Below are 26,404 nucleotides of genomic sequence, written 5' to 3' on the forward strand. Positions count from 1 at the left end.
GGGCGGGGAGGGCAGGGCCGCGGCCCGCGGGTGCCGCGGGGGTCTCTGCTGGCCCCTCGGAAAGGGAAAACGCCAATGTCTCAGTGAGCTGCAGTGAGCTGAAATCGTAGCTCGATTGCCGGAGCCACGTGGGCCCGAACCGTATAAATGCGCCTTTTTAAATAACCTTGAAACCCGAGCTTGGCTCTTCCCCCTTCACCCGATTTTTTTTCTGCACCGCACGGTTCTCAGCACCGCTTTAGCAGCGTATCGGCGTATCTTGCCCTGCAAGAAGTAAATAGCTGCATTGTGGTGAGACGGGGTTGCTTGCAGCAGTGTGGTCGGTTGTTTTAGGTTGCCAGTGTGCCCAGATTACAGCCCTGTGCTGCCTGCGTGTGCATAGCAGAGAGCAGGAGAGGCCAGGAAACGTGAAATTGCAGATGTACCCCAAAATTCAGTATGGTTTACATCGAGGATAATAAATTACATGCAGATAGAACTCTTTACTGGGAAATAAGCTAGAAATAATTCTTGTTTATCTGAGATACTGAGGGCTGTGCCCATGCGTTTTTGTTGTGCTGTGTCCATTTGCAGTCCCAGCTCTTGGAGGTTCGCCCCCTGACAAGCTCTTTGTTTGGTGATACTAAGGAATTCTTTCAGTTTATCAGATGCCGAAAACTTGGTAGCACTGGAGGAAGAAGCAGGAGGAGCTGATGGAAAGTGCCTGCATGGGAATTTGTCCCTGGATATTGTAATGCTAAATGCCAGGCTGTTCGTCCCCCAATAATGTCCTTGTTTCTCAGGAGTTAACTGCAGGAGGTTTTGCTGACCAGAACAGGTTTAGAATAGACTTCTGTGCCCTCAGTAGGAGGGGGACTTAATTTTTAAGTACTGTTGTTTATTTTTCATAGTTATAAATATTCCAAGTGTGTGCTAAACTAAGAACGTACTTAGAGTTGTGATGTAAATGTTAAGAGAGAGGAAGGCAAACATTACACTCTGTTGTGCAATTTATATCAGTGCCATTACAATGATTGTAATCAGCTTTTTGACTATTTTAAGTGAGGCTAAAATTACCTGAAGTTTTAAACACAGGTTAGTTTAGTGTTGTTTGGTTTATTTCACTGTATAAAGCTTAGAAGTGGGCAGACAGTGTTTTGTTTGTGAGATTTGGGAGATTGTTTCTAAACTCTTCCTCCTCTGTTTGGTCTTTATGCTGGTCAGTGTTCATAGGCTTGTGTGAGGTGCTTTGTTCAGTTTAGTGCTGTGGATCATGTCCTTGAGAGCTTAGTTCTGAAGTTGGCTACTACACAGGCAAAGTCTAAACACAACTAGGGGCTGATGATTATTGTAATTTGATAGCCATCAGGTGTGTTTTGGGAACTGAGAATTAGAAACGAGAGTTCACACTGAACTGCTGAAAGCACGAATTGCTGCAACTAGTTCCTTCTGCTAGTCTTCCAGGATAGCTAGGACTTCAAGCTAGGATTCAAATGTAGATATGTAGGGACAAATAACTAAGTCCTGAAATTTGTAGCTGGCTTGGGAAATTGTGTTGGAAACTTTGTACTTAGCAATTTAGATTACAGAGAAGAAAGTGAGGAACTGAGGGTACTTAATGGCACTAAAGTTGAGCGAAATGGCTGTTCTGTCGTTGGGTAGATGATGTAACGAGCTTTTTAATGGATTATTCTGCATTGTGATGGAAGTTTCATGAAAATGTGCTTGTCCTTTTAAAGAAGGTAGTTCAGTATTGTGTTATAGGTAGGTCTTGCTGAGACATGTAGTCCATAATTACCGTTCTAAAATACTGGACTGGCAGGAAACAAAATGTGATTTATTCTTAGGTCTGTTACTGAAGTCCCATGGGATTCCAACAAATAATTTGTTTCATAAAAAGGTAATAAAGTTCTGTTTACGTTACAGTGGTACTAAAAATGCAAAGCTGCTCCAGCGTTCTGGCTATGTAATGTTGACCAACCAGCTCTGTTTGCTCAGATTGGACTTTGCTTTGGTCTTTTTTGGTTGGACTCAGCACAGATCCCATAGCTGTGTTATTTGTGAGTTGTGCAAATTGTTAATAGAATTAGCTGGATAGAAGTCAGGTTTGTGTTTTGCTCCCCTAAACTTCTTCCTGCATGCTTGCACTTCCTTTCTGGGGAAGAGTAGCTTTGCTGTCTGCAGAGACCATGTTGTGTGGTTTTCCTGTAGTGGTCCTGGTGCTTGGAGAGAGCAGTGAGGAGCACACTGAGATGGCTGTGTGTGATTTGTGTTGGGCCTAGAAGTATTTTAAGGGTGAAATTAACTAGTTCACATGGCTTTTAGTGGAGCTGACAGGTTCTTCTGGGAGACTTGGAGAAGCCCCAGAGAGGTCTAGTTCAGCCTTTTCCCTGTGTGGATGTGGTTGTCTGATTGTGGATTAACAGACTTTGCATATTGTGCAATGCTTCATTGCCTCAGAGCCTGACTGGGGAGGGATTTTTGCACTTTGTGTAACTAACAGTCCTTCAGTCTGTGCCTTGTCAAGAAACACCTGAGCATTTGTTCGTGTCCCTCACTGTGATCTTGACATTGGGTTATATCCACGCAGAGTGCCCCACAGTAGCATGGTGCTTGTGTCAGGGTCCTGGACAAAATAATGAGTGATACTAAGTAGTAGCAGGATTGAGTTAGCTCCTTTGAAGGTGAGAGAATCCAGAGAAATGCTGCACCTGCCTTCATGATCATTCCCATTCTGCAGTTGTGTTCGACAGTGGGTTGTGTATTCAGGGTTTTGCTGATAGACTGGTGGAGCTTGTTGCTGGGTTTTGTCTGTTACGACACTAAGTGGATGGAACTGCATGTTTCTGCTGTTGCTTTCTAAAGAGATTTTAATACGATCTAAACAATGAATTAATTTAAGTAACAAAATGCTTTTGCCAGGCAAGGGGGGAGAGTCTTCTGTGTAATGAACAAAAGCATCAGACCTTAAGTGAATTGTTTTCAGTTGTAGATCTGAGGCAGAGCAGGACAGGGCGCACATCCCAGAACAGCTCACAGGGCTGAGTCCCTCAGGGGGGTGGGCTTTTGCCCCAAAGGATGCAGAAGTGGAGCATAATTCCTCTCCTTGCAGAGTTTCTCTGCTGCACACAGCAACTGTGAAGTGGTTAAGAGTAAGAACTAGTGCTCTGAATGTGCATGTGAATTGCCTATTTAAAGAATATTTCAATTATACACCTGCATTATACACATGTATGCTTCATGGAGCTTTACATACTTTGGAGAAGGTAGAGTTAGCATTCCAGGAAGCTTCTAAATACAGAGCAGGCAAGTTTAGGGGAAGAGGAGGTGATTTTCCCCCTTTAGCTCCAGATTCAGTGCTGGCAGGTGTAAGCTGTTGTGAGGGTGAGTGTTAGAGCAGGTGACAGCTGCAGGGGAGTGCATCCCTTAATGACCTGTCCAGGAGAACACAGCTTGGAGCAGAGCTCACTATGGAAACACTGTGGCACCTTTGAGACTTTAGGTTGCTGTTTAGGTCTTTTAATCAGCCTCGAGGCAACTTGCTTCAAGGAACACTTTGTACAACTAATTTCCAAGCATAAAACTCTTGCTGTGGGGGAAATAGTTTGTAATAATGCATTTAAGAATTCGTTATGTTAATACAGGTACAGTGAAAGAATCTGGTGAGAAACATAAGGGATCTGTTGAAATTCCTAACCTGTCAGAAGAAAATGAGGTAGATGATACAGAGGTAGGTGTGAAATACTGGTATGGATATATAGGCTCAGAATTCTTAAATAAAGCATTAATCAACATACAGGCATCATATTTTGATTTATCCTGTCATTAAGTGGGATAATTACACTTGGATAGTTTATTTCATGTTTTCCTGTATTATACTTGTAATGACTTATCTCTGTGCTCAAATTTACCAACAAGGAATGTGCACAATTTGCTTTGCTAATTATTGTGACATTGTAATAGCTACAACTTTGAGAAGAACTCTGCTTGTTGTAGTCTTAAAGAAACAAAACCCAACCCAACAAACTACCCCCAAACCCTAAGAACTTAAAAAGTCTCCATCTTGTAATCTTGACATTTTTCTGTTTCTAGATAAATGTGAGCAAAAAGAAAGGGGAAGGAGATGTTCTGAAGGATCTGATGAGAACTGAAGGAACCACAAAAGTCAGAGAGGCCCTGAGAGACTATCTGAAAGCACTTAAAACAGGTAATTAAACAGTGCACAAGATGTGTTTCTGTGTGTGGATCTCTCCTGAACAGATTGGTCGTATATTGACAAGTCCTTGCAGTTGTAGTGGTTTTATTTTTGTCACCAGCTGAGATGAAATCAGTTAGTCCTGACGCTCAGAATCTTCATTACTATCAAATATGACCATGTCCAGAAGTCTCTGCAGCCACCCAACCTGTGCTGTTACACACACTGACCAGAGGTCACTCTCAGGCCTCAGGTGGGGAAACTGGAGTTTTATGTCCCACTCTGCACAATTTTATCTGTTCTCCACAGTTTTAGTAATCTTTACTGTGTACCTGAATGTCAAGGTGGTTGTGCAGCTCAGTTTGACACTGAAAAGTGCTTCTCCTCATTACAGAATTTACCTTGGGAATGATTCTGCCAACAAAAGCTCCTGTTGGTCAGGAGCTGAACACAGAGCAGAAACCAAGTGGGAACACCATGCAAGTATGCTTGATTATTTTTTTTCATTGAATTTACTGCCTCCTGATTAATAATACTGTTAAATAAATATGGACATATGTTGTATAATTACCATATATACACAACAGTGTGTGTTTGAGAAGGTGCAGGTAACAACTGTTCTGCCATGCCAGAACTTTTAAGTCTTAAGATCTTGTACTCATTCACCTGAATATTTTTGCTTTGCAGGACTCTGTTTCACCACAGTCTCTGGATACAGTTGGAGTAAAAATTCCAACCGTGAGGATACTTATGAAGGAAATCTTCAACTCTCCAGCTGATGAACTTTATAGCATCTTCACAACAAAAGAGGTGAAGGATACTTTCAGCTGGAGAAGGAATTACAGAAAGAATTCAGCAGGCATTACACTTGATGTGGATGTTGATAGAGCTGAACAGTTGTGTTACAAATGTGTCAAGTACAGATTCCACTTCTGCCTTTTTATTGAGAGCTTTTTAGGTTGCCTTAGACCTTTTTTTGCCAGTTGTTTATCTAGCTATATGTTGTTCAGAAGCCTGAAGTGCTTGCTCAGTAAGGGCACTGCTATCTACTGCTTACAGGTTAATTAGCTTAATTACTGGACATGATGATAGTGTTACGGGGTATGAAATACAAAATTACTAATTTGGGGTTGTGTCTTTCATAAGAGTCAGGGCTGGTAAATTACAATCCCAATGTTACCCCCCCAGGAAGCAATAATGGCTCTTGTGTTCCCTCCTAGAGCTGCTGCTCCATTTCCCAGTCTAGGAATAGCCAGTTCTCTCTATGTATGTGTATGGTGTGGCCAGAGTCTACTGGTCCTTGTGTTCACCACTGCATGTTTCTCAGCACTTAAATGCTGTGTCACCTCAGAGAGCCCTGCTCCTACCCCAGCTCTCAGCAAACCCAACGTGGTGCAGTGTATGTCAGTAACTGAGCTGTGCTGTGTTCTCTTTATGCAGTTCATACAGCAGTTTTCCAAGGGCCCAGCTGTGGTGGAAGCTGAGAAAGGAGGCAAACTTCAGATGTTTGAGGGCTGTGTCAGCGGTGAATACACCGAACTGGTAAAAAGCTTCTACGTTGAACTTTAAAAATGGGGGGGAAAGGTGTTAGCTCCTACTCCAAGCTAAAAAATAGCCTCAGCTTCTGACATTTCAGCTTCTTGAATGCCTATTTCAGTTCATCTACTTCAAAGTCAAAAAAACTGCTTTTATGTTACGTGATTTTTCTTCCTCACCAAGAGAGCAGGTGCTTGACCACACTCAGTGATCTGTGCTGGAGGGCAAAACTCAGCACAGCTCTTCTTTACTATGATTAAGAAAGCAGGTTTAAGGTTTAGCTCCCAAATCTGTACCAATTCTTCTTATAATCTGAGAATTTCTCTCCGTTCCATTCAGGGCAAATGTCACCTTGTCCCTGACTGAATGCTTCTGCAGGTAGCTGGATGAAGTGATAGTCATAGCTCAGTTCAATTTCTGAAACCTCTGAAAAACCATTTTCAGAGTTGCTAAGCTTTGATTTGGTTGGTATTGTGCAACCATCTAGATGACAGGCTGGATGCATCACTGACACGTGGGCAACTTAATTTTGCAAAACTGGATTCTCAGTGCAGCCTAATAAAACTTTTGTGGACTTTAGAAAGGCCTCAGTGTGGAAACATCCACATGCAGCAACCTGAGGCTGACTTCAGTGGGAACATGTCAATGTGGAGGCAGAGGATTGGCTATGAGATGAGGATCTATGTAGATGCAACAGTCAGAATCCGAACTCTCCCATAAGCTGGTGGCAGGCTGGCAGCAGTGTTTGTGCAGAAAGAAGTGCCTAACCTGTGCATTCAAGCAGGCTGGACTGTGCAACAGGGACTCACAGGTGTACTCTGCTATGCTTACAAATTCCAGCAGGGCTCAGCCTGGTGCCTCTTTCAAGGTCTGCAAGAAAATTAGTGTTTTCTGTTCAGTAACTACTGAGCCTGACCTTCTCCCATAGCAGAGACAGAGCAGTGGAATGCAGCAAGCTGTGAGAATGCCATGAAAACAGTTTATTTAAAAACCAGCTCCCAATCTTAGTCTTGTTTACATGCATGTGTCTACTATTCCATAAGATAATAGTTAGCAGGAGAGAATTAGCACTGAGTGGTCATAACTGGAATTATCTCCAGTGCTACTGAGAACAACCTTCCTATTTTCTTGCAGGTTCCAAGCCAAAGGATCATCCTGAAGTGGCGATGTAGGAACTGGCCTGATGGTGAGTCTTTGAGGACCTTTGCTATTCCAGGCCTCCTGTGCAGGGAGAAGGACCAAACCTGGCAGGTGCAGCCTTCCTGGCAGGACCTCTCTGGGCCTGTGTTCTTTGGAGAGCAGCCTGAGGGCCAAAGCAGCTGGAGGCTGTGGAAAGACACAGGCAGAAGCAGATAGGAAATCAGCAACAACAAATGTAATGTTTTAAAAAAACGTTGACCGAAATGTCCTATTTTGTTCCCCTCAGAACATTATGCAACAGTTGCCTTGAATTTCAAGGATTTGTCGGCTCAGACAGAACTGCAGTTAGAGTGCAAAGGAGTTCCTGTCTCCAACGAAGAGAGTACAAGACAATGTTGGAAGAAGCAATACTTTGAAGAAATACATAGTTTCCTGCAGCAATCCAAAGCCAACATGGAATGATGAGAGTGCTATAGTTTTGTTAGGGCATTACTTTTTATACTTTAACATTTGGTTTTTTAAAAACAAATAATTTATTTGTGGGAAAAATAAAGACCCACTTCTATGACACTGTATATAATTTAACCAATATTTATGGATTTTTTAGTGAAGGAGGTGACAAGTCAGACTATAAGCAGCTTTACTTGGGGAAACTGATGTGTGTTCTGCTTGCCTGCAATTTCAGAGGTGAATAATGCCTCAGCTGCAGTGAGCACTGCTGCCAGAGGTAGGGAGGACTCACTTCCCATCAGTGGTAGAGGTAAACTACAGGAATCGATATGAAGCATTTCCAGTTCCTTAATATTCACTTTATCAAGTGGTAAAATTAAATCCCTCTAGGAGATGTGGGTCCCAGCACAGGGGAGCTGAAAGGGATTCTAAAACTGCTGATCTGTTAGATCTTCCAGGAAATGGGGGTATCACAGCCTCTTTAAATACTTCATAGATTAGTTGAACTGCAGACAGAATTTCTTTCTAACTGCAGTTTTAGGGCAAGATAATGAATATCATGTAATTACAAAGTCTGCATGCACTGTACTCCCCTATTTGACCTTGGTGTGAGATGTATTTTGAAAGAAACAAACAGCACTAGTGCTTTTTTTTTGCAGTTCTGTAACCCTTCCTTCCACATATTGCCCTCTGCAAATAGCTCGACTTAAATAGAACAACTGTTAGAGAAATTTCACGGGAGCATAGTTGGGATATTGAAAGTATCAAATTGTTATTCTTAATTAACCATGTTGAGGTGAGCAAGGATAACAGTTCTCAAGTGCTTTATAAGAAGTGTACAAATGAAGTATGCAATTTGCAACAAACTGACCACAACAGGGCAAGCTGCCTCTGGAAAAACATGCTTGGCTCAATAAAAGATGTGATCTGACATGCAGTTTATTTTCTCCATTAACTTGTACTGCCACACTAAACGAGTCTCTCTAGAACTTAAGTGCCATATATTTTATTTTTACAGGATGCTGCCAACATCTGGCAACTTTACCATCCATAAACTTCCATCGTGGAGGGGATACAGATGTGTGCTGCTCCTTTCCTATAGGCCAGGGTTGCCCTGCAAAGTTTGCAGTCGGTTACCCTCCTTGAACTGAGGTGAGGGGTTGTAGGAACAGGAACAGAACACCTCAGTGACAGGTCAGAGGCACAGACTGGTTACTAATTGTTGTGCTGCTTGTTGTTTACATGCCCAGGTAGAGGGTAGGTGACACCCTCTTGAGAAATGTTGTATTTGAGCATCTTTCTTTTCTGAATGCTCAAAATACAGTTATATTTTTGAGCAATATTCAAGAACAAAGAGCCAAACATTTTGAATACAAAAATGATTTTGTGTATTGGCTGACAAAGGGACAATCTTTAAGTAAAAGTAGAAAACGTAGGTGTAAGGCAGAGGTCAGGCTAAGCAGCTTTGTGTGTAGATCAGCTAACAGATTCAGGATCTGAGAGTAGGTTGTGATGCAATTCCAAGTTTCTTCAAAGAGTGAAACTACAGCCCTAGTATCTGGGGAACTGTGCCTCACCCGACTAAACCCTCCCCTTCCATCTCAGGATCACAAGTACCTGCCACTTCGGAGGTTTGCTAGTCTTGAATTTTCCTGGCTCCTTCCACCTAGCCAGAAGCTAAAAAACAGATTACTTACTTGTGTTTCCAGCGTTGCTCATCTGGCTGCAGCCACAACCCCTGAAAACTGCGGGAGGTTGAGGATTGTTTGAGAAGGAACAGCCCCAGTGATCCTTGTTTTCTCTTGAAGGGGAGGTGGTGACATGCCCTCAGTGATGTTCTTGTTCTCCTGTGTCTGCACAGCTCTCAGTCTGAACACATGTAAAAGTAGTCTCAAGTTGCACGTGAAAGGCGTTCAACTTCCCTTACCTTGTGGTGCTGCTGGTGGGCCAGCCCAGAGCGAGCAAGGGGCAGAGCTTCACACCCATGGGGACGGACTGCCCTTGCAGGCAGGGAAAAAGGACATTTTCCTGTTTTGCTTCACCAGCATTCCTGGCTCTTCCCAGCACCACAGTGTGCTGGAACTTCACTGGCATCAGGATTGTGCTGCCTGTACAAAGGAGAGCTCAACAGTTGAGTCCCAGAGCAAGAGGCTGTTAGGGCTGAACAGTGAGGACAGTGGAAGGAGAAGGTATTTAAAAGCTTAATTTTAAATGAGGGGTGGGACTTCCTGGAGGAAATAAGTAATTAAATGAGACAGGGGATAAAGCCTCGAAGAAAAAGCTGTAAGAGACTGAGGAAGCCAGTTAAAGATTGAAGGGTTTGGGATTAAAGGCTTTTCAGTGGCATTCTTGAAGGCAAAGAAAGACAAACCACAAAACTGATTTCAAGTCTAAGAGGGGGAATACTGTGGCAGGGATAATGGCTTACAGAACATGGAAAAGGAGGGACACACAGGATGGGGAAGAACAGACAAGTCTGTGCAGATACTGCTTGCTTTTGTTTAGAAAACAATACAGGGAAAAAATTACCAATAACAATTGCAGGAATACTCAAGGGGGAAACTGGAAGGTAATATAAGGAAGGGGCAGTAAGAACAATCATACTTCTGGTAATCTTGACACAGTAAATAGTGTATGTGTGTATCCTTTATGAAATAATTCAATAGTCAGTCTACTTCAAAATGAGATCAAAACCATCCCAGAAAGACAGAATGGCACGTTTGAGTACCAGTTATGGGTATGATCTCATCCTGTGGATGCTAAAGCCAACAAAGGGCAATACCTGGAAGCTGAAGTCTGACAACATACTAAAAATCTGCCCATTCTTAATACAAGTAATTAATAACTGAAATTACTCACCAAAGGGTTACAATGACTGCTGCAGCTCAAAGATTTCACCTTGACCCAACCATAAATCAGTAGCCTTGGCAGAAGAGTGGACAGATGAATTCTGATTGTAGAAGTTGTGACTAGAAGCTGTTGATGATTTTTCTGAAGTTATAATCTGTGGAGAAGCTGATCAGAAAGGGCTATAAAATTATTCCTAAAAAGAGAAAAAACATCATTACTTCATGTCTGAATAATGAGGAGACCAATTTACACACCCACCAGCATCAACAGTGTCTGTAAATGCAGGAATAAAAGGCAAAGATCTAATGAATTATTAATTACAGATTAAAAACAGCAGATTCAAAGAGAGTTCAGAGCATCACATAACAGAATCAAGGAGAAACAAATTATGCTAAACTGCATTAAATGGTAGACAGAGTGAAAGAATTTGGAAGAAAAAAAGACAAACATAGATGTATTTGGAAGACAGTAGAAAAAGAAATGAGCTAAGCAACTGGAAAATTGAGCTGAAAATGGGAGTTTAATCAGATATTAAAACCAGTATCACTGACAGTCCAAAAGGTCATATAGGAAATGGATGTTGCTCAGAAATAACAGGAGGAAATGTGATAGGCAAGATGATAAAGTCGTTCCAGCATTTCAGGGGTGCAGAAGCTGTCAGAACATGAAGGAGCACAGCCTGATAGAGCAGGGCCCAGAGGGGAAAAAAAGAGAGGAAGTCTGCCAATGGTGCAGGAGAAAAATGTATGTCATTTAACACAGGTTAAATTAGGGAAATGTCAAGTTCTGCTGGCTTCTGACAGCAATTCGTGTTCTAACAGTGTGGGAAAAACAGTAACCCATCACCATTCCCTCTCCATTGTGTGATGAACATTCCTGCACAATAAACCAGACCAGGACCAACATTTACATCAATTCTGTACATTTGCCCATCATTTCTCTCTGCAGCTGTTTCACTTGGGAAGTTGTCTTTGCTGAGAAATCCAAAGACTGAAGCAACATCTTATAAACAAATGAGAAAAGTCATCACAATCAGTTTAATGAAGTGCACAGAATAGCAACTGATCATGTCAATAAAAATAAAACAATTAATTTTACATCAAGTGTGCTTTATTTCCTCCACAGGTATTCTGTTAAATAAAGCACCATATATATACTGCCAGGCCACAGCTAAAGAGGATTCTTTACAGAATCAAATTTCTTGTGGTTGTTTAGTATACAAGTAAACTTAATTTTGATAATAAGAACCACAGCGATCTGAGGCAATCTGCCTCGATTATAAGGTACAAAACTGGCACAGAGGACACCATATTATACACAGTAAAAATGCCATAAGTTTAAATTACATCAGCCAGGGCCAAGTGACCCTGTCTCCCAGACAGCCATATTAAATGAAAGCCACTACAGTGAACTCTTAATTACATAAAACATAGCCATTATCTGATTGCCCTTTAAGAAAGTGTACTGGAGATGCAAAATAAAATAAGATTTAAAAAAAAGAATCTTGAGTTCTGCCTGACCAAGAAGGAAGCATATAAATCTATCTTGCCATTCAAGCAGAGAGCACTGGACAAACTGAAGCACAAAACAGAAATAAGCAAAACTTATACAAACAGCATTTGGGGGGAGGGGGGGGAGGGGAAGAAGGAGTTTAAAAAACAAAAAAAGACTTAAAAGCAGACATGCTCCATCTAATGTCAAGAAGCAGCTTGGTTGCCTTTCCCGGATATCCGTGTGACCACATGGATTGTAGACTCAATGGTCCTGCACAGGATGTCCAAAATGTCCTGCTGCTGCATGTGGCTAAAAAGTCCTCTGGAATGGCCACAACTGATTGCTAAACTAGTCTCAGGGTCCTGGGTTGGTAAGGCTTGACCATCGCAGCTCCTCAAGTCTGAGAGGTCAGATAACACCGCTGAAATCGAGGTGGAAGGAAACTCCGAGTCCTCCTCTGCTCCCATGGAATCCTTGGAAGTCTGCAGGTCTTTGAATTCCTTGCATGCTTCAAATTTCCCGTTTCCTGCCTGCTCCTCAGTGTGCTGCGCCCGTGTGGCCAACAGGATGTCTTCTGAAAATGAAGATGGCCCTTCCATCCTGTACTCTTTGACAGAAGTGCTCTCAGGAGAAGGAGGATCTTGCTCTGTGCCCGGATCAATGATGGAGGAGTCGCGGGTCTCGTTGTCCGAAGTGCTGGTTGGGGTCAGAGCCTCCCGGGGCTCAGCTTTGATGTCACTGATGCAGCTGTCCACAGTGTGCTCCTCGTCGCTGCTCACCCGCCGTCTCTTCACAGGAGTGGCTCCTTCATCATCTGGAAGGAACATGAAAACTCTCTTAGGGAAGAGGCAATTTTCCTGCCACACCTCCCAGTAACAGGCCTTTCACATTCCCATTCTTTTCCATATTTAACACAGCACTTCAATAAACACTTATTTCCTTACAGAAAATTCATGAATTTTAGCTCCGTAATGAAATACTGTTCCTTGCACAGTATTTAGGATTGGAGCCAACGCCTGGCTCACCCTACAGGGATAAAATACATTAATGTTATACAAGTTTCTAGAACTTTTGTTAGAGAGACATGATTATACAAGGCACACCTTTAGTTTTTCTTTCTTTGGCTTCTTGCTCTTGTAATGAGTTCCTCTGTTGCTGACAAGCTCTACATTTGCTTAAAAGCTCTTGCAAAGTTGGGATCAGGGCTGAATTGAGCTGTTTGGGGGTGTGCACTGAGAGCAGCAAGGCAAGTGCTCGGAGGTCCTACGAACAGAGAAGTAAACAATGAGCCTCATTTCAAACTGGCATTTGAGTAATCCTACACAGAGATCCGTGCAATAAGGTGGTGCTTCAGCACGTTCCGAACAGCCAAAGGATCAATTTCTACACGTACTGACACTAATGAAACTTCCTGCTCACTACTAACTCGATGACCTGTCCTGAGCAGGTGACAATACTGCACTGAAATCTTGCTGGGTTACAACATTTCTGCCAGTAACTCTGCTGCAGTTGGCATTAGTTTGCTCACCACAGTAAGGGAAACATTCCCAGGCAGCTTCCCATGCCCTCCCCGGGAGCCCAGCTGAGGCACAGAGTGGAGCTGTCTCCTAAAGGATGCTGGTGTTGGGAGGGCTTAGGAAAGACTCACCCCATTTAAAGTAGAGCTTGCTTTGGAAATTTCAACTCTCTGGTTGCTGAAGTCAGATTCTAGGCTTTGATACTGATTTATTAGATTTGTAATTAGAGTATTGATTAAGTTGGCACAATTTGCTTCAGAAAACACCTGCCCTTGCACCTGTGAAAATAGAGGTTTTTTTAAAACCACGAAAATGAGAAGTGTGAAAACAGTATCCCAAAATGAAACAGCATCAATGTCCGCATTCCTTGGAACAACAATTATGGCTAAAAGACCACATACCTTGAGAAGAAAATGGGTCAGAAAGGTGTATACAATGTTGTTGTTAAGAAAGGTCCTTTCATCCATCAGAATGCATTTTATATACTCTGCAAAAACTGGATCTTCACAGAGGAGCTTTACACAGTTCTTGGACATTGCCGACTGGCAAAGAGAGAGAAGATGGCAAAGTCACCAGGAAGTGAGGGCCAGGCCACAGGCCAGTTGCTGTGTGCTTGCTGGGCACAATTACAATTGACCAGATTTTTATACTTGATTTGTCAGGTTTTACCACATGGCAGCAACAAATCAGAGGTATTTATTAAACAATACCCACTAGCTACAATTTCTGGGTTCATGTGTGTGTCACATTCATGGTAATTTGCCTGTATTTCCATTGGTTCCCAAAGTTACTCTTACCTGAGTCTGACAAAGCTCAGTCCATAGTTTGGGAAACAGGGCAAGATGCAGTGGCAAACCTTCATAAGCAACTAGGACACCTGCAATTGCATGAGAAGATAAATCAGTGTGGGAGAATTTTTATGGGAGATAGGAAACTTCCTGATAAAAGCAGTGCCAAGGTGCTGTACTGTTTTCTAGGATCACATCCCAACCATTTGTTATGACCATAAAGTCCTAGTGCCTGTGAGGCTTTTACAGTCCAATTAGTACATGTTATATCAGAAGAATGTAACAGGCAAGGAGCAAATGGGTGATGCAGGGGATAAAGGAACATTCTACTATTCATCACTCTTTGGACAAGACGATAGGTGTGACACTGTCTTCCTCCATGGACCCTAGGGTGAGTTATTCAGTGTGCACAGACCTCAAAGTTTTAAATATTGTCAATTAATTGCCACTGACAGATGCTGAGGATTCAGGATCTGATCCAAAGCCATTTAAACTGCCAATTGTCCCAAAAAATAGCCTCAGCGAGTCCTGCATGAAACCCTAAATGCACAAGCACACAGAATTGTCACTAGCTCCCTCAGCTCCTTTCTGGACAGGCCTGAAGTGTGCCAGTCACATGGGTAAGGCTGCACTGTCATAAAAATAATGGATAAGTGGATAAAAATAATGTCCAAATGCAGCAGGTTTCACAAGCTCTGCTTTTAAAAAAATTCTGAATCTCTCTCTCTCTCTCTCTAAATATATATATCTAGAACAGATAAGCACTTCAAGTCACCACAGAAAAAAAAATCCTCAGGCAGTTTCACCTTGGTACTTACTCATTTTAACTAAAGTTTCAGTAAACTTTTCACAGTTGATTGCAACTCGACACAGGAGGTGGATGAATTGGTGATAAGAGAAGAAGTAGTCTAGCAGCATACGGTCGTAAACATCATCTTTGCCCTGCAGATTTAAGAGAGCTTCATTTAAACTAGAGAAGCAACAGGACAGCACCCAAAAAGCCTAAGCATCTCCCTTCATGGTACTGCACTTCTTGCCCTAAAGCAGTGCATTCTACAGGATAACAGAGTGGGAATCTCCAGGTCTAATCCTATCCTGCCCAGCCCCTGGCAAGCACCAGAGTGCCATGGGAGGAGAGGTGGCAAAGGCAATTCCCACCAGAAAGATCTTTAATTGTAGGATTCTCAACCAACAGCCTGAGAAAGTGCAAAGCTGTGTGAATACCACGTGTTGAAGGGCAAGAAAAGAGCACAGGAATCTTTTATCACGTACAGATACCTAAATCTATATACACTACTGCTTTTTAAATCACAATTGGTCAGTTGTGACCTGTAGAAATCACAAATTTTCTCAAGCTTCACAAGGTTTCCAAGCAGAATTTTCAGGAATGTCTCAAACTCGATGCTATAGATATATGCCAAAGGTTTTGTGCGCTGATGTTTTTATCTATTTTGGATGTATACACTTAAATGGCATCAGCTTCTGTAGAGCAAATTGCCAAAGGGAAACCTCAAAAACTCAAGCAAACAAATGCAGCCTTATACAGAGCGACTGAATGAGAAACAAGCATGCAAAACCACAGCGAAATGTGACTGGGGGTGTGGTTATAGAGGTTTAAAACTGCTTCCTAATGTATAGGAATTAAAAGTGTACACATACTGCCATAGACTATCGCAACTTTTTAAGTTCAGGTATTTACATTACATAGTATCACATCTGTTACCTCTGGATACACAATGGGAAAACCCACTACAGAGAATTTCTGGCTCTCTGTAATTTTTTAAACCACTTGGTTTCCACCACAGTAAATTTGATGGTGCAGAAAGAGACACAGCATCATTGTGAAAGCTTTAAAAAAGAAGGGTTACTTACCCTACAGTAACCGTGCTTCTTCGAAATGTGTTGCCCACACAGATTCCCATCTACGTGCACATAGGCCTCATGTGCAGGAGATTGGATTCTTTCTGAATAGCAGTGTCCACTGGGGCTGTGCCTGCACCCAGTGTGTCCTTGCGACCACTGTACCTGAGGGCATAAGGGGTATGGCGGCTTCAACCACCACTCAATTCCTTCACCCATAAGAATCCCCTAGGACAGGACTTGGAGTTAGCCCAGGAGGAGGAGCACAGAATCTGTGTGGACAAAGCATCTTGAAGAACCACAGTTACTGGAGAGCAAGTAACCAGTTCTCCTGCTTCAAATGATTGTCCATACATATTCCTTTTGGGTGGGATTCACCTTACCTGACTTGAGCTATCTAAAATCTAGTCACTCCCTATTCCCTGCAGTCAGTGGAGAGGGAGACAGACTCCTCCAAGACTCAGGTGCCTAGGACAGGAAGGAGGGGAACTATTTATCTCCTTCCAAGGGTAACTATGGCCATGAACCACAGGAAGAGCTGGATGCTGACATTTTAGATAGGCAAAGTGAGGTGAGCTGAATCCCACCGTTGCTACAACTGAAACAATGGGACATGGCAAGTCACTATGAAGTAACCCCACCAAAACTGGCATCCCGTCAGGAAGCCCACAGAAGGGAAAATGGGAAGTGAAAGACTTAAAGCCCTATGTAATACTGCAGGCACTGGATTTTACCCAAAGAGCAGATTACACCTCAGTTCCAGCTGAACGGACTCTAACGAAACCTGCAGGACCTACTTGGCTGACTGGCAATAAACCTTAACATAGTGTGAGACCCAACTGGACAATCCCCTGGGCAGTGCCTCAATTTCCTTTACAAATGCCACAGACAGATTGGAAAATTACCAAAATGTGTGCTATGGGGGTTTTGTTTAACACAAGGTCCAAACCCTTATGGTGTCAGGAATATGAAGCTGTGTACACCAAGGGCAGGGAAATGGTGCTTCTGGAGTGCACATCTAGAATGGAGTATATGAGGACAACACATCTTGAAGAAGAATTATGCTTTGTTTACAAAGAGAAGGTAAATGCATTAAGCTATTGGATTCTTATAATACTCCTATAAAAATGGGAGAACAACAGAGAAACAGCTCTTTACAGGACCACAGGTTTACATACCTTGCTGGCTTCCACCATGGTAGGCAAGAGGCACATGTTGAGTTCAGGACGTGGAGGTCGAATATTGCTTTTCCCCCCTATTAATTTCAAATTTTCACGACATGGAAAATAAGGTCCAAGAGACACTGTAGTGTAAGTTTGGATAAAATAGGGATATATTCAAATGGTCAATATTTGACAACAGCCAAAGAACATGACAGAGTAATAACAGTGTAAGAGAACTTCAAAATACAATCACTGAAATACCTACTTGGGATATTACTGTGGTGGTATGTACAATGATTGTGCTGTAGAAATGGAACCAGGGTATGTAGGAAATCATGAGGACTTAAAAGTACAAGCTCCTTGAGGACATCTACAAACAAAAAGTTGGTTTTGCTATTACATATTGTTATTTCTCAACAGCAAACAGTTCAACTTCAGGCTCATGCATTTGCAAACTCTCTTTGGTATCCCTTTTGCCACACTCAGCAACTCTGCTGTGAGTAACACCTGAGTGACACCCCTAAATGAGTCCCAATTCCCTTCACCTCTGCCACTGGGAGGAAACCTGCTCAGTGGTAGATCAACCACCGGTGAGGGGTGCCAGCTGGGAGAAAGGAGAAGCTCAATAAAGCTCTTGGCTTCTTCTGAAACATAGCAGGATTGGTGCCTGGAAAATGTCAACCAGCAGCAGTAAGGAGGACAGTGAGAAAATACTCAAAATAGGGGGAAATGCATACAAATCACACACACAAAAAAGGTCATTTGGACAATTTTAGGCCCTTATCAGCATGCATAAAAATGCAGATTGTACACCGAGTATTAAAAAAGGCTAAACTAGCAAAAGCCTGGACCTTCCTGAAACAGGTCTAATGCAAGATATCATGTCCGTGTCTACATTTAAAAAGCAAACCCATTCCATTCTACAAGCTGTTTAAGCTTTACTTTCACTGTTAGACCTTACAGCAATGGTTCACAAAAATGAACACCAGAAGCTGCTACTCAGACGACTGGTCACCAAGTTCCCTTCTGAGGGGAGTGCTGGTTCATGTTTGAGTTTTAATGTAAGATTTGGGATTGCATTCAGAATTGCACTCAGACACCCCAACTGAGGATTTATACCTCAGCCATGCCCCTTATCAGGTGGGAGATTGGCATCTCAAACTGACAGCTGACTCTGTGCCCACAGCCTACATTTAAACCTACCAAAACCAAGGTTCTTAGGATGAGAACATCAGTACTGCTGTACTGACATCCCGACCTACACATTATCTAGCAGAGCACATGTGCCTACAAAACTGCATTTCCAGCTCACAGCAGGTATCTGTGCAGGACAGGTCCTTCCTGCCTGCAGGCACATGGGTAGGACTCACCAATACAGGCATTTCGAAGTTCAGGAGGGCTGTAGGAATTGAGCAGAGTTAAGAGTTTATGAGCAAATTCAATCCTCTCCTGCCACTGAATGAGAGCTTGTTTCACATCTGCAAAGGTAAACAGCACAGAATCTGGTTATTCAATTCAATTTTTGCAATCTAGTTTCATATTAAGTCAGTAAATACTAAGTAGCAATTTAATAGCGGTTAATATCTCTTACTGTACAGCAAGTTTTTAAACACAGCTAATAAACAAGACAAAATACTAGAGTTTGGGTGACGAAAATGGACTAACAACAGGCAACATCCTTTGAAGAGTTATAATCAGACCTTTTCTTTGCAGATATGGACGTGTTGACTTAAGAACCGAAAGGAAAATGGACAGAAGCTCTACCAGGTCTCCAGTCACATGGCAAGCTGTGGCCTCGTGGTACATCATGTGCAATGTGTTAAAGGACTGTGAAGGAAAAATGCCAAAACTTTATGCTGTCAGAGTAACACACTTGTTAGTATTTATCTTTTTATCCTACAGATAGATTTATTTTATGCTCAAACAAGATATTTTATGCTCAAAAAATACAGTGTTAGATATAACCTCAAAGTTCTTCATTTATTTTCAAGCTTTCTGTTAGTGGCTCAAAATAATTACAATAATTAAGCTCAACAAACAAAGCATAATTTGAGACATGATATTTTATACACGCGTAATCCCAAACTTTCTGTGCCAACAAATGAAGTGATACAAGAGGTGCATAAAGACAGATATGGGTATCTGAATTTGGAGAAAAAACGTAAGATTAAGATAGATGATAGTAATTTTTCAAAGTGCTGCTTAAGGACATATGCTGTATCATTGAACATCAGATGGATTACACCTCCTTTTTCAACTAAAATACCTTCTGGGCATCTGTGATTTATAGAAGTATTGGGAAGGAAAAGCAACTCATTTCCAAACTGCAAAATTCCAGCACAAGATGTAAGAAAAGGTATTTAATCTGTTGGGGTATTTGTTCTTTTATACAGCTGTATATGTGCATCTTAGTCTACTTACAAGTTTCGCATATGGATAGTCTTATAGCTCAATTACTAACCTTTCAGCCCCAGTTTACAAGCATTTTCAAAACAAAGAGGAACAGATACTCTGGAGTAATTAACCATCTCTAATTAATCAATTGTATTTTAACAAGCTCCTGAAAACTCAATTCTCAAATAGCGCTGCAGTGTCTTCATTTTAAATTTTCTAACTGATTTTGTAATTCTAGCTCCTTCTAGCATACTTCTCCCCAGAAAATACAAACTAGTAACATAAAAGAATTTAAGAGAATTTCTTATAAAAATGGAACTAGAATCAGCCTCAAAGCACCATCTCGTCCATCCATGTGCCTTAAGGCAGACTAAATATCTCTGACAGATGTTTGCTCAAAGTCCTCCTGACAACTTCCAGTTCTGCTGGCTGAGCCCTCCTGCGCCAGTCTATTCCAATATCCCATTTTCTGTACAGCCACAAACACCTCCAGGCCACTTGTCCTATACCATGGATTATTTTATCAGTTTATACACCATTGGGTATATGCCAAGAATGAATTCAATCATCTTTTCATGCTTTCTCCAAGAAATCCAGATTTTTATTCTGGTTCTCAAATTTCCTGCATGCCCTTCCCCATGGTGCATTGCTGGTATATTTAATAAACACATGTCCTCATCCATCACTTCTATAATGGAAGTGCTGAACAGAATCCAAAATCTCACACTCACCTTAAGAAGGACAAAAGAAAAAGTAAAAACTGTGGCCTTTTTCAGTCTCTGCTATCTCACTAATCTTAAAGGAGCAGTCCCTAACAGTTCAGAGCTTTTTCAGCAATGTCTTTTAGGTTTTTCCTACATTACTGCAGGACAGGATGAGTGGAGCTGTAGAGTGAAATGGTTGGTAGGCAGGAGGCCCTCAGCAGGGCCTCACAGAAGTGCCAGAAATATTACCCACAACTGCGTTTCAGTATCCTGGAAGTTATTTCTGTATTTTAACTTGCTGCCTTAACACTATTTAACTAGTAACAGTTGTGTGACTGTGCTCACCCATTCCTTCCCAGTTATCTGTAATAAAGAGAACACCACCAAAAAGCACAAACTCATTCCTCTCAATAAAATCTGTTTTCCCCTCTGTCCTGAGAAACAGGCAAACAGTTTCCTGAGCTGCTTTTTACCATTAAAGAATGTTATGAAAGACAACAGGGGACGCATCTGTGTGAGATGTTTGTTATAATTAAGTAACACAGCACCTACCTCAGTCATCAGAATCAATCCTCTATTGAACACAACAAGAAGCCTGTCTTCATCAGATTCTAGTAATATTCTGAAGGCACTAGGAAAAAAATCCAGACATTGAGAACACTGAAAATTGCATCCCATCTCTTCATAATTCAGAGAAATGCTTAAAATTGTCATGCTTAAGCTGTTACTTTGGAAAACACAGAAAAACAAAAAAACCCCGAAAGAACATAGTAATTCTCTTCACTTTTTTCCCCTCTCACTTTTTCATTTAAACATGCCTCAGCTGTTGACTTCCTTTACGCTATGGAAAGTATTTTATAAACAATCTTTACATAAATATTTCCTATATAATGCCTGCAAAAATGCAGACTGTGGAAAATAATGCAGGAGAGAGGTTTATACTTCTCAAATGATACATTTAAACAGGTTCAGTTAAGCATATGTTTGGAATTTTAAATGTATGAAAACAATTTTTATCAGAATATTTTATGCTATGCTCACAACAGAACAGAAAAGAAAGGATTACGCTACTGAATGGTTTCAACATAAAAATTATTCCAGAGTGTTTGGGACAACCTGGCAGTGCTCTGTGAGTAGATGCAACCCCTCCAGGTAACAGTCTGTCCTTTTCACAAGTGTTTCAGTGCATCAGCAGTTGCATCTGAAACCCAAACCTGACCTACATACACAAGCCATTTACAGTTTTATGAGAATGCCCAAGTAGTTTCAGATGTACTTACTAAGACTAGAAATGAAAAACTCTTTGAAAATATAATACAACAAAACTCTGTCTCACAGACGCAAATTTCTACAAAACATTTCTGCCCCAAGATAAGAATCATCAACAGCACTGAAACCACAGCTTTGCCTATCTAGACCACAGGGGAGAGTCTGAGGATGGGATTTCAGCTGCAGTGCTGAGTGGGAACAGTGCTGTACCTTATTAGAGTTGTCCAACACGAGCGTCCGTCCAAGCAGCGCAGGTAACAGCTGATGGTTGTTTTCTTGAATTGCTTTATGTCTTCTATCTCCTCCTCCCTCATCTCTGGTCTCTGAGCTACAAACAGTTGCATGAGGTTAAACAGCTCTTCTACTGCCTAAAACACAAAAATACTTGGTTAGAGTCATCTCCGTCAGCATGTTATGGTTTAGGTCTTATTGGTAATACTTGCTGTGCACTACTTCTATTAAGTACACATGAAACAAACACATGAAGCAAATTGAGACAGGAATCCATTTTACATTACAACAAAGGTATAAGATGAGGCGTTTTGATGTTTCTTAACAGCACAGCTCACTGCCACATATACACACACACACACACACATATGTATATGTACAAAGGAATCTGAAATCCCCATTCCTGTGAACAAACATTTGGAAAGCTGCTTGTGCTAAAAACTGGGACTTTTGAGGGGAGATGCTAAAATGGAGAGCAGCAGGACTTCTCCCAGGACTGTCAAGAGTATAAAATTTCTCTGTGAGCTGCACTAGGCAGAAATTCAGCATAAAAGATTCCTGCTCTGCATGGTGAAGGAAATCTTTGTATTCTTCCTGTCCCTGCACACCCCTAAAAGACCCCAAAGCAATATTCACTGTGTAATCATGCAAACCAAGTACTTTGTTTCTTGAACCCTCTGTAAGCCTCCTTTCACCATTACACACGGCCTACTTCAACTAGCATCTACTTTCTGCTGCAAGTGTCACCACATAGCAACAGTGTAACTCCTAAAGCACTTCCCAGTGCTTTGCCAAAGGTATGTAGGTGTTTCCAAGGTGAACATCAGGCTGAATCTTTGCCCTGTTCTAGAAACCAAAGCAAAGAAACTGGGAATTCTTCCAACTTTGTGTGGTAGACGGTAACCTGCTTTCTTCTAGAGACCACCACTAAAGGTAAGAGGGGAAACAGCAACAATGGAATGGCATATTTTGGTATCAATTACTTACTCCTGGGTACTGACTGGCATGTGGGGTGAGATTCTTGAAGGCCCACTGGATGTTCTGGTGAGAAGCCAACTGCCTGGTGAAGGCAGGGGACTGCTCGCAGCAGAGGCGCAGGATGCCGTAGTAGGCAGGCAGCATCCCGCGGTTGAAGAGCACCACATCCTGGTCATCGTGGTCTGCCAGGATGTAATTGAAGGCAATGTTCTTGGTCACCACAGGGTTCTGCACGATAAGGCGCACGTTCTCGGGACAGTCCACACACACGTTGTACCAGAAGGACAGCAGAGCCTGTTTGTTGTGGTTGGTGGCAATAGCTGGCTCAGAAAGCTTAGGCTGGAAAAGGTTCCACAAGTCCATGAAGTAAGTAGAAAACATGAGTTTCTCAGTTTTGGAGATCAAACAGTATGTCATGAAACTGAAGTAGGGCACAAGTTTTGTGGTGCCATGGACAGCAGCATCAACATAGAGCTTCGCTCGTGAAAGAAGGCCAAGAAGCACATTGTAGACTTGATGAAGGACTACTGTAGTATCTGGGCTGAGGGGCAGATCGCGGGTGGGGATGTGCAAAGAGCGCGTCGATCGGAACATCTGACGGAAGGAATTGCTTGGAATAAGCGACACCAAGAGATAGGCTGCGGCTTCAAATAAAAACAGATTTGTTACACCTTGGAAAATGACATTCCCACTTAACAGCCATGTAAAAGCAGTAACATTACACTGTATGTTCCATTTACAGATTTCTCTGTGTTTTACAGACTATGGCCACTGTATTCACACTAGCCTCACTGTGCTAAAATGATGCATCCCACCACAGAAACACAAACCCAGGTGTTTTCTTCCATGGCTACACTGTCTACTGCTCAATCATTTCCTCTTCAGAGATGTTTACAACTGGAGCTGTTGCAAAGCTGTACCTCCAGTTTCCACATCTCCCTCAGCCACAGAAAATGCATTAAAGTTCAGTGTGGCCTGTGCTCTGGAATCTCCTTGATAAAAAACAAATGGAGACACACGAAAGGGGGAAAATGTGGTGTAGCAATGTGACAGTGTGATTCCTGGCGGAACAAGCTAGAGCCAGGACACCCTGGAGTTGGGGAGAAGGCACAAGTGGCTTCTCCTTGACCAGCAAGTTCAAAGGGCACAACTGATGATTACCCTGTGAGGGGTGAAACAACAACAGGTACTACTCCTACTACAGGTACAACTATGTGATGGACACTACTGAGAACCTCTTGTATTAGCTCTTTTTCTTCTCTGGGTTTTCCTGGATCTTGTAGATCAACCACATAACATAAAGAACCTACTAATGTATCATTCAAGTTACCAAATGAAAACATAGCTTTCATCAAAAACCTTGATGAACACTGCAGCTACACTAAGATCTAAAACAACTGGAAAAGAAAGCAAAGCAAACTCAGGAGCATGTACTTCACTAGTGACAGAAAACCCCATGCATAGTAACTTGCTACAACAGGTGAAGAATTTTCTGCAATTGAAATTAACTTACAAGTTCTCACTCTAGGATAGTTGTGTGCCAGGAGAAAACGTTCAACCCAGTTCTCCATGTTTTGCAGCACCCAGCTGTGAGCCAGTTTATTCCGAGGTGTTTGCACTGCCAGCCAGTCCAGGCACTGGGATGGGTTATATTCAATCACCTGAGAAGAGAGCAGAAAAATCAAAAGGAATGCATTAATCCTGGCCCTTTGTACTGATTCTATTAAAACCCCCTACATAATAACTTCAATGTCTCTTTTTAAAATCACTTGGTGCTATCAAAGCACCTACAAGACTGAGGTGCACACGAAGAAAACCCTTATTAAATTTCACTCGTTTGTGCTTCTGAACCTTGTTCAGAGCTTTTGCAAGTTCTAAGTCCAGGAAGTTACTCTACAAATCCTTTCTGCATATTTTGGGATATTTAGGAGTTCAGAGGTTAAGCATTTAGAACACTGAACAATCTTGTCTTCATAAACAAATCAGTATCTCACACAAAACCTTAACACAGCATCAGCATTTTTATACTCGTTACACCAAACATTAATGATAGCAAAGGGTAACTATTACAGTGTTTTCTGACTGTGCAATTTCAAGGAATTAATTCATCCAGCACTTCTCAAAGGCAACAAAAACCCTGTGGAGTGCCGTGTGCACTTAGCAAAGCCTTACAGACAGTAAGGAGAAAATGTGGTTTCCTGTGCTTTTCTGGTTCTGTGTAGTTGAAATTTTGTTGACATGAGGCCAGTGAATGTCGTTCATTCATTTGCTAGTTTTTAAAACCTGTTTTCTTTTTACCTGGAGGCCCAGGCATTCAGACAAGGCAAAAGGAACACCACGTTATCTAAGGAACAACAGGCACTAACTTGATTGCCGAAGCTGTTCCCAACTACTCTAATCTACCTGAAGAATATAAGCACCTGACATGACCAAGACTCTGCTTATAAAATTTTAATCTCAATTTAAAAATAAACACCTAAGAACAATCTCCTCCCTTGATTTAGAAATGACAAATGAATCTGTCAGGTTTCCTTAGCAATAGCTGGAGGGTATCTCCAAGAAAGAGACTGTCATTGCTCACTGTCTTCAAAGCTCAATCACTTTTTAACGAGTTCCAGAAACTGGAGTGGCTGCAAAAGTAGGTTCTACATACCAAGTCTGTCTGTGCATTAACTACTGGTTTTCTCATTCTTGCTTGCACCATTTATATCTCTAGGCCTGCATAGACAACATAAGGATAACACTGGCAACAGAGACTGAACTGATGTCAACTACTGCTAAAAGTCTGACTTTCCAACAGAAACCTTGGAGAACTTGCAGGTTCAGTGTGTGTGGTAAGGATAAAGAGGGAAATGAATGAATGAATGAATGCTTAACAAATGACACACCTAAACTCTGCAGCTGACAGAAGCACAAAGCACAGGGACTTACTTCATGCCACAACTTGTGTCTTCTCATATGAAGTTTAATTAAAAAAACTCTTGAAAAGATTTCCTTATTGCTGAGTGAAATTCATAAACTACCACTTCCCTGTACACAGGAAGCAGCTGGATGTCATTCTTGATCTTGAGATCTGCTGTTTGACCTCTCTTTACCTGAAGTGCAGCAGTTACAGCTAGTTCAGCAAGTCAGTCACGTAGCAAACACTTGCTGTATGTTTTTCCAGATTACTTATCCTACAACTGTTGCTAACCAGTAGGAAAATCCTTTTGTGTTTTACCAGAGGTGTCAATTCTGCACAGTAATGACTTTTCACAAACCCCAGCCTCGATTTTTGAAGAGCATTAAAGGGAATGAGCATGTCCTCAGCAGTCTTCAGGCTGGACACACTGTTCTCAGGCAGGGATACAGACAGTAAGTTGTACTGGGAACTCAAAGAGCAAGTGGATGAAGTGAAAGCTTTAATTCCTCATCTATCACTCCAACCTAGGAATTTCTCCCTCTGCCAACCTGACTAAAAAGTATCTTTCTCACTTTAGAAACACAAGATTTGTCCTGCACACAGCATTATCCACTAGAGTCAATTTAGAATTATTTTACGCATTAAAAATGTTAATGGGTATTTTACAGAGAACAAAAAATGTCAAATGAATATTCAAGGAAACATTTCACAGTCCTTGCAAGAGAGTAATTGAGAAAAATACGTGGAATTTGCCTAGAAGCAGCATTCTAGACTCTTACTGTTGATTATTTGGAAGAGAAACTGTCAAAAATAATCATGGACTGATGCAAATAAAATGTAAAACCTTTTCATAGACAAGAAACAACCAACAAGAGAAAGTCAATTTAGCTTTGTTTTCTTTTACATGTTGTACCTCCCATATCCTCTGCAGAATGTAAGAAGCAAAGGGTGGCA

General features: G+C 41.7%; 2 protein-coding genes across 2 annotated transcripts in view; one reads left to right on the plus strand and one right to left on the minus strand.

Annotated features, from left to right (window-relative positions):
* Positions 1-3,592: 3,592 nt before the first annotated feature.
* Positions 3,593-7,312, plus strand: AHSA2 (AHA1, activator of heat shock 90kDa protein ATPase homolog 2 (yeast)). Its single transcript, XM_009079818.1, has 7 exons — positions 3,593-3,709; positions 4,072-4,186; positions 4,569-4,657; positions 4,862-4,984; positions 5,615-5,716; positions 6,845-6,896; positions 7,137-7,312. The coding sequence occupies exons 1-7, from the start codon at positions 3,593-3,595 to the stop codon at positions 7,310-7,312; spliced, it is 774 nt and encodes a 257-aa protein (XP_009078066.1).
* A 3,855-nt stretch (positions 7,313-11,167) lies between these two features.
* Positions 11,168-26,404, minus strand: part of USP34 (ubiquitin specific peptidase 34) — a gene marked incomplete at its 5' end in the record, with an annotated part of 93,713 nt that continues 78,476 nt past the window's right edge. The window contains 15 exon segments of the mRNA XM_009079820.1: positions 11,168-12,458; positions 12,748-12,907; positions 13,293-13,439; positions 13,563-13,703; positions 13,959-14,038; positions 14,768-14,891; positions 16,988-17,112; positions 17,238-17,342; positions 18,343-18,450; positions 18,673-18,799; positions 20,623-20,701; positions 21,550-21,707; positions 22,558-23,192; positions 24,062-24,209; positions 26,364-26,404. The exon segment at positions 26,364-26,404 is cut by the window's right edge and continues 23 nt beyond it. Of these exon segments, the coding sequence (XP_009078068.1) occupies positions 11,848-12,458; positions 12,748-12,907; positions 13,293-13,439; positions 13,563-13,703; positions 13,959-14,038; positions 14,768-14,891; positions 16,988-17,112; positions 17,238-17,342; positions 18,343-18,450; positions 18,673-18,799; positions 20,623-20,701; positions 21,550-21,707; positions 22,558-23,192; positions 24,062-24,209; positions 26,364-26,404 (2,789 nt within the window).

The sequence above is a fragment of the Acanthisitta chloris genome, unplaced genomic scaffold, assembly GCF_000695815.1.
Source record: "Acanthisitta chloris isolate BGI_N310 unplaced genomic scaffold, ASM69581v1 scaffold18378, whole genome shotgun sequence".
NCBI classification, from domain to species: domain Eukaryota; kingdom Metazoa; phylum Chordata; class Aves; order Passeriformes; family Acanthisittidae; genus Acanthisitta; species Acanthisitta chloris.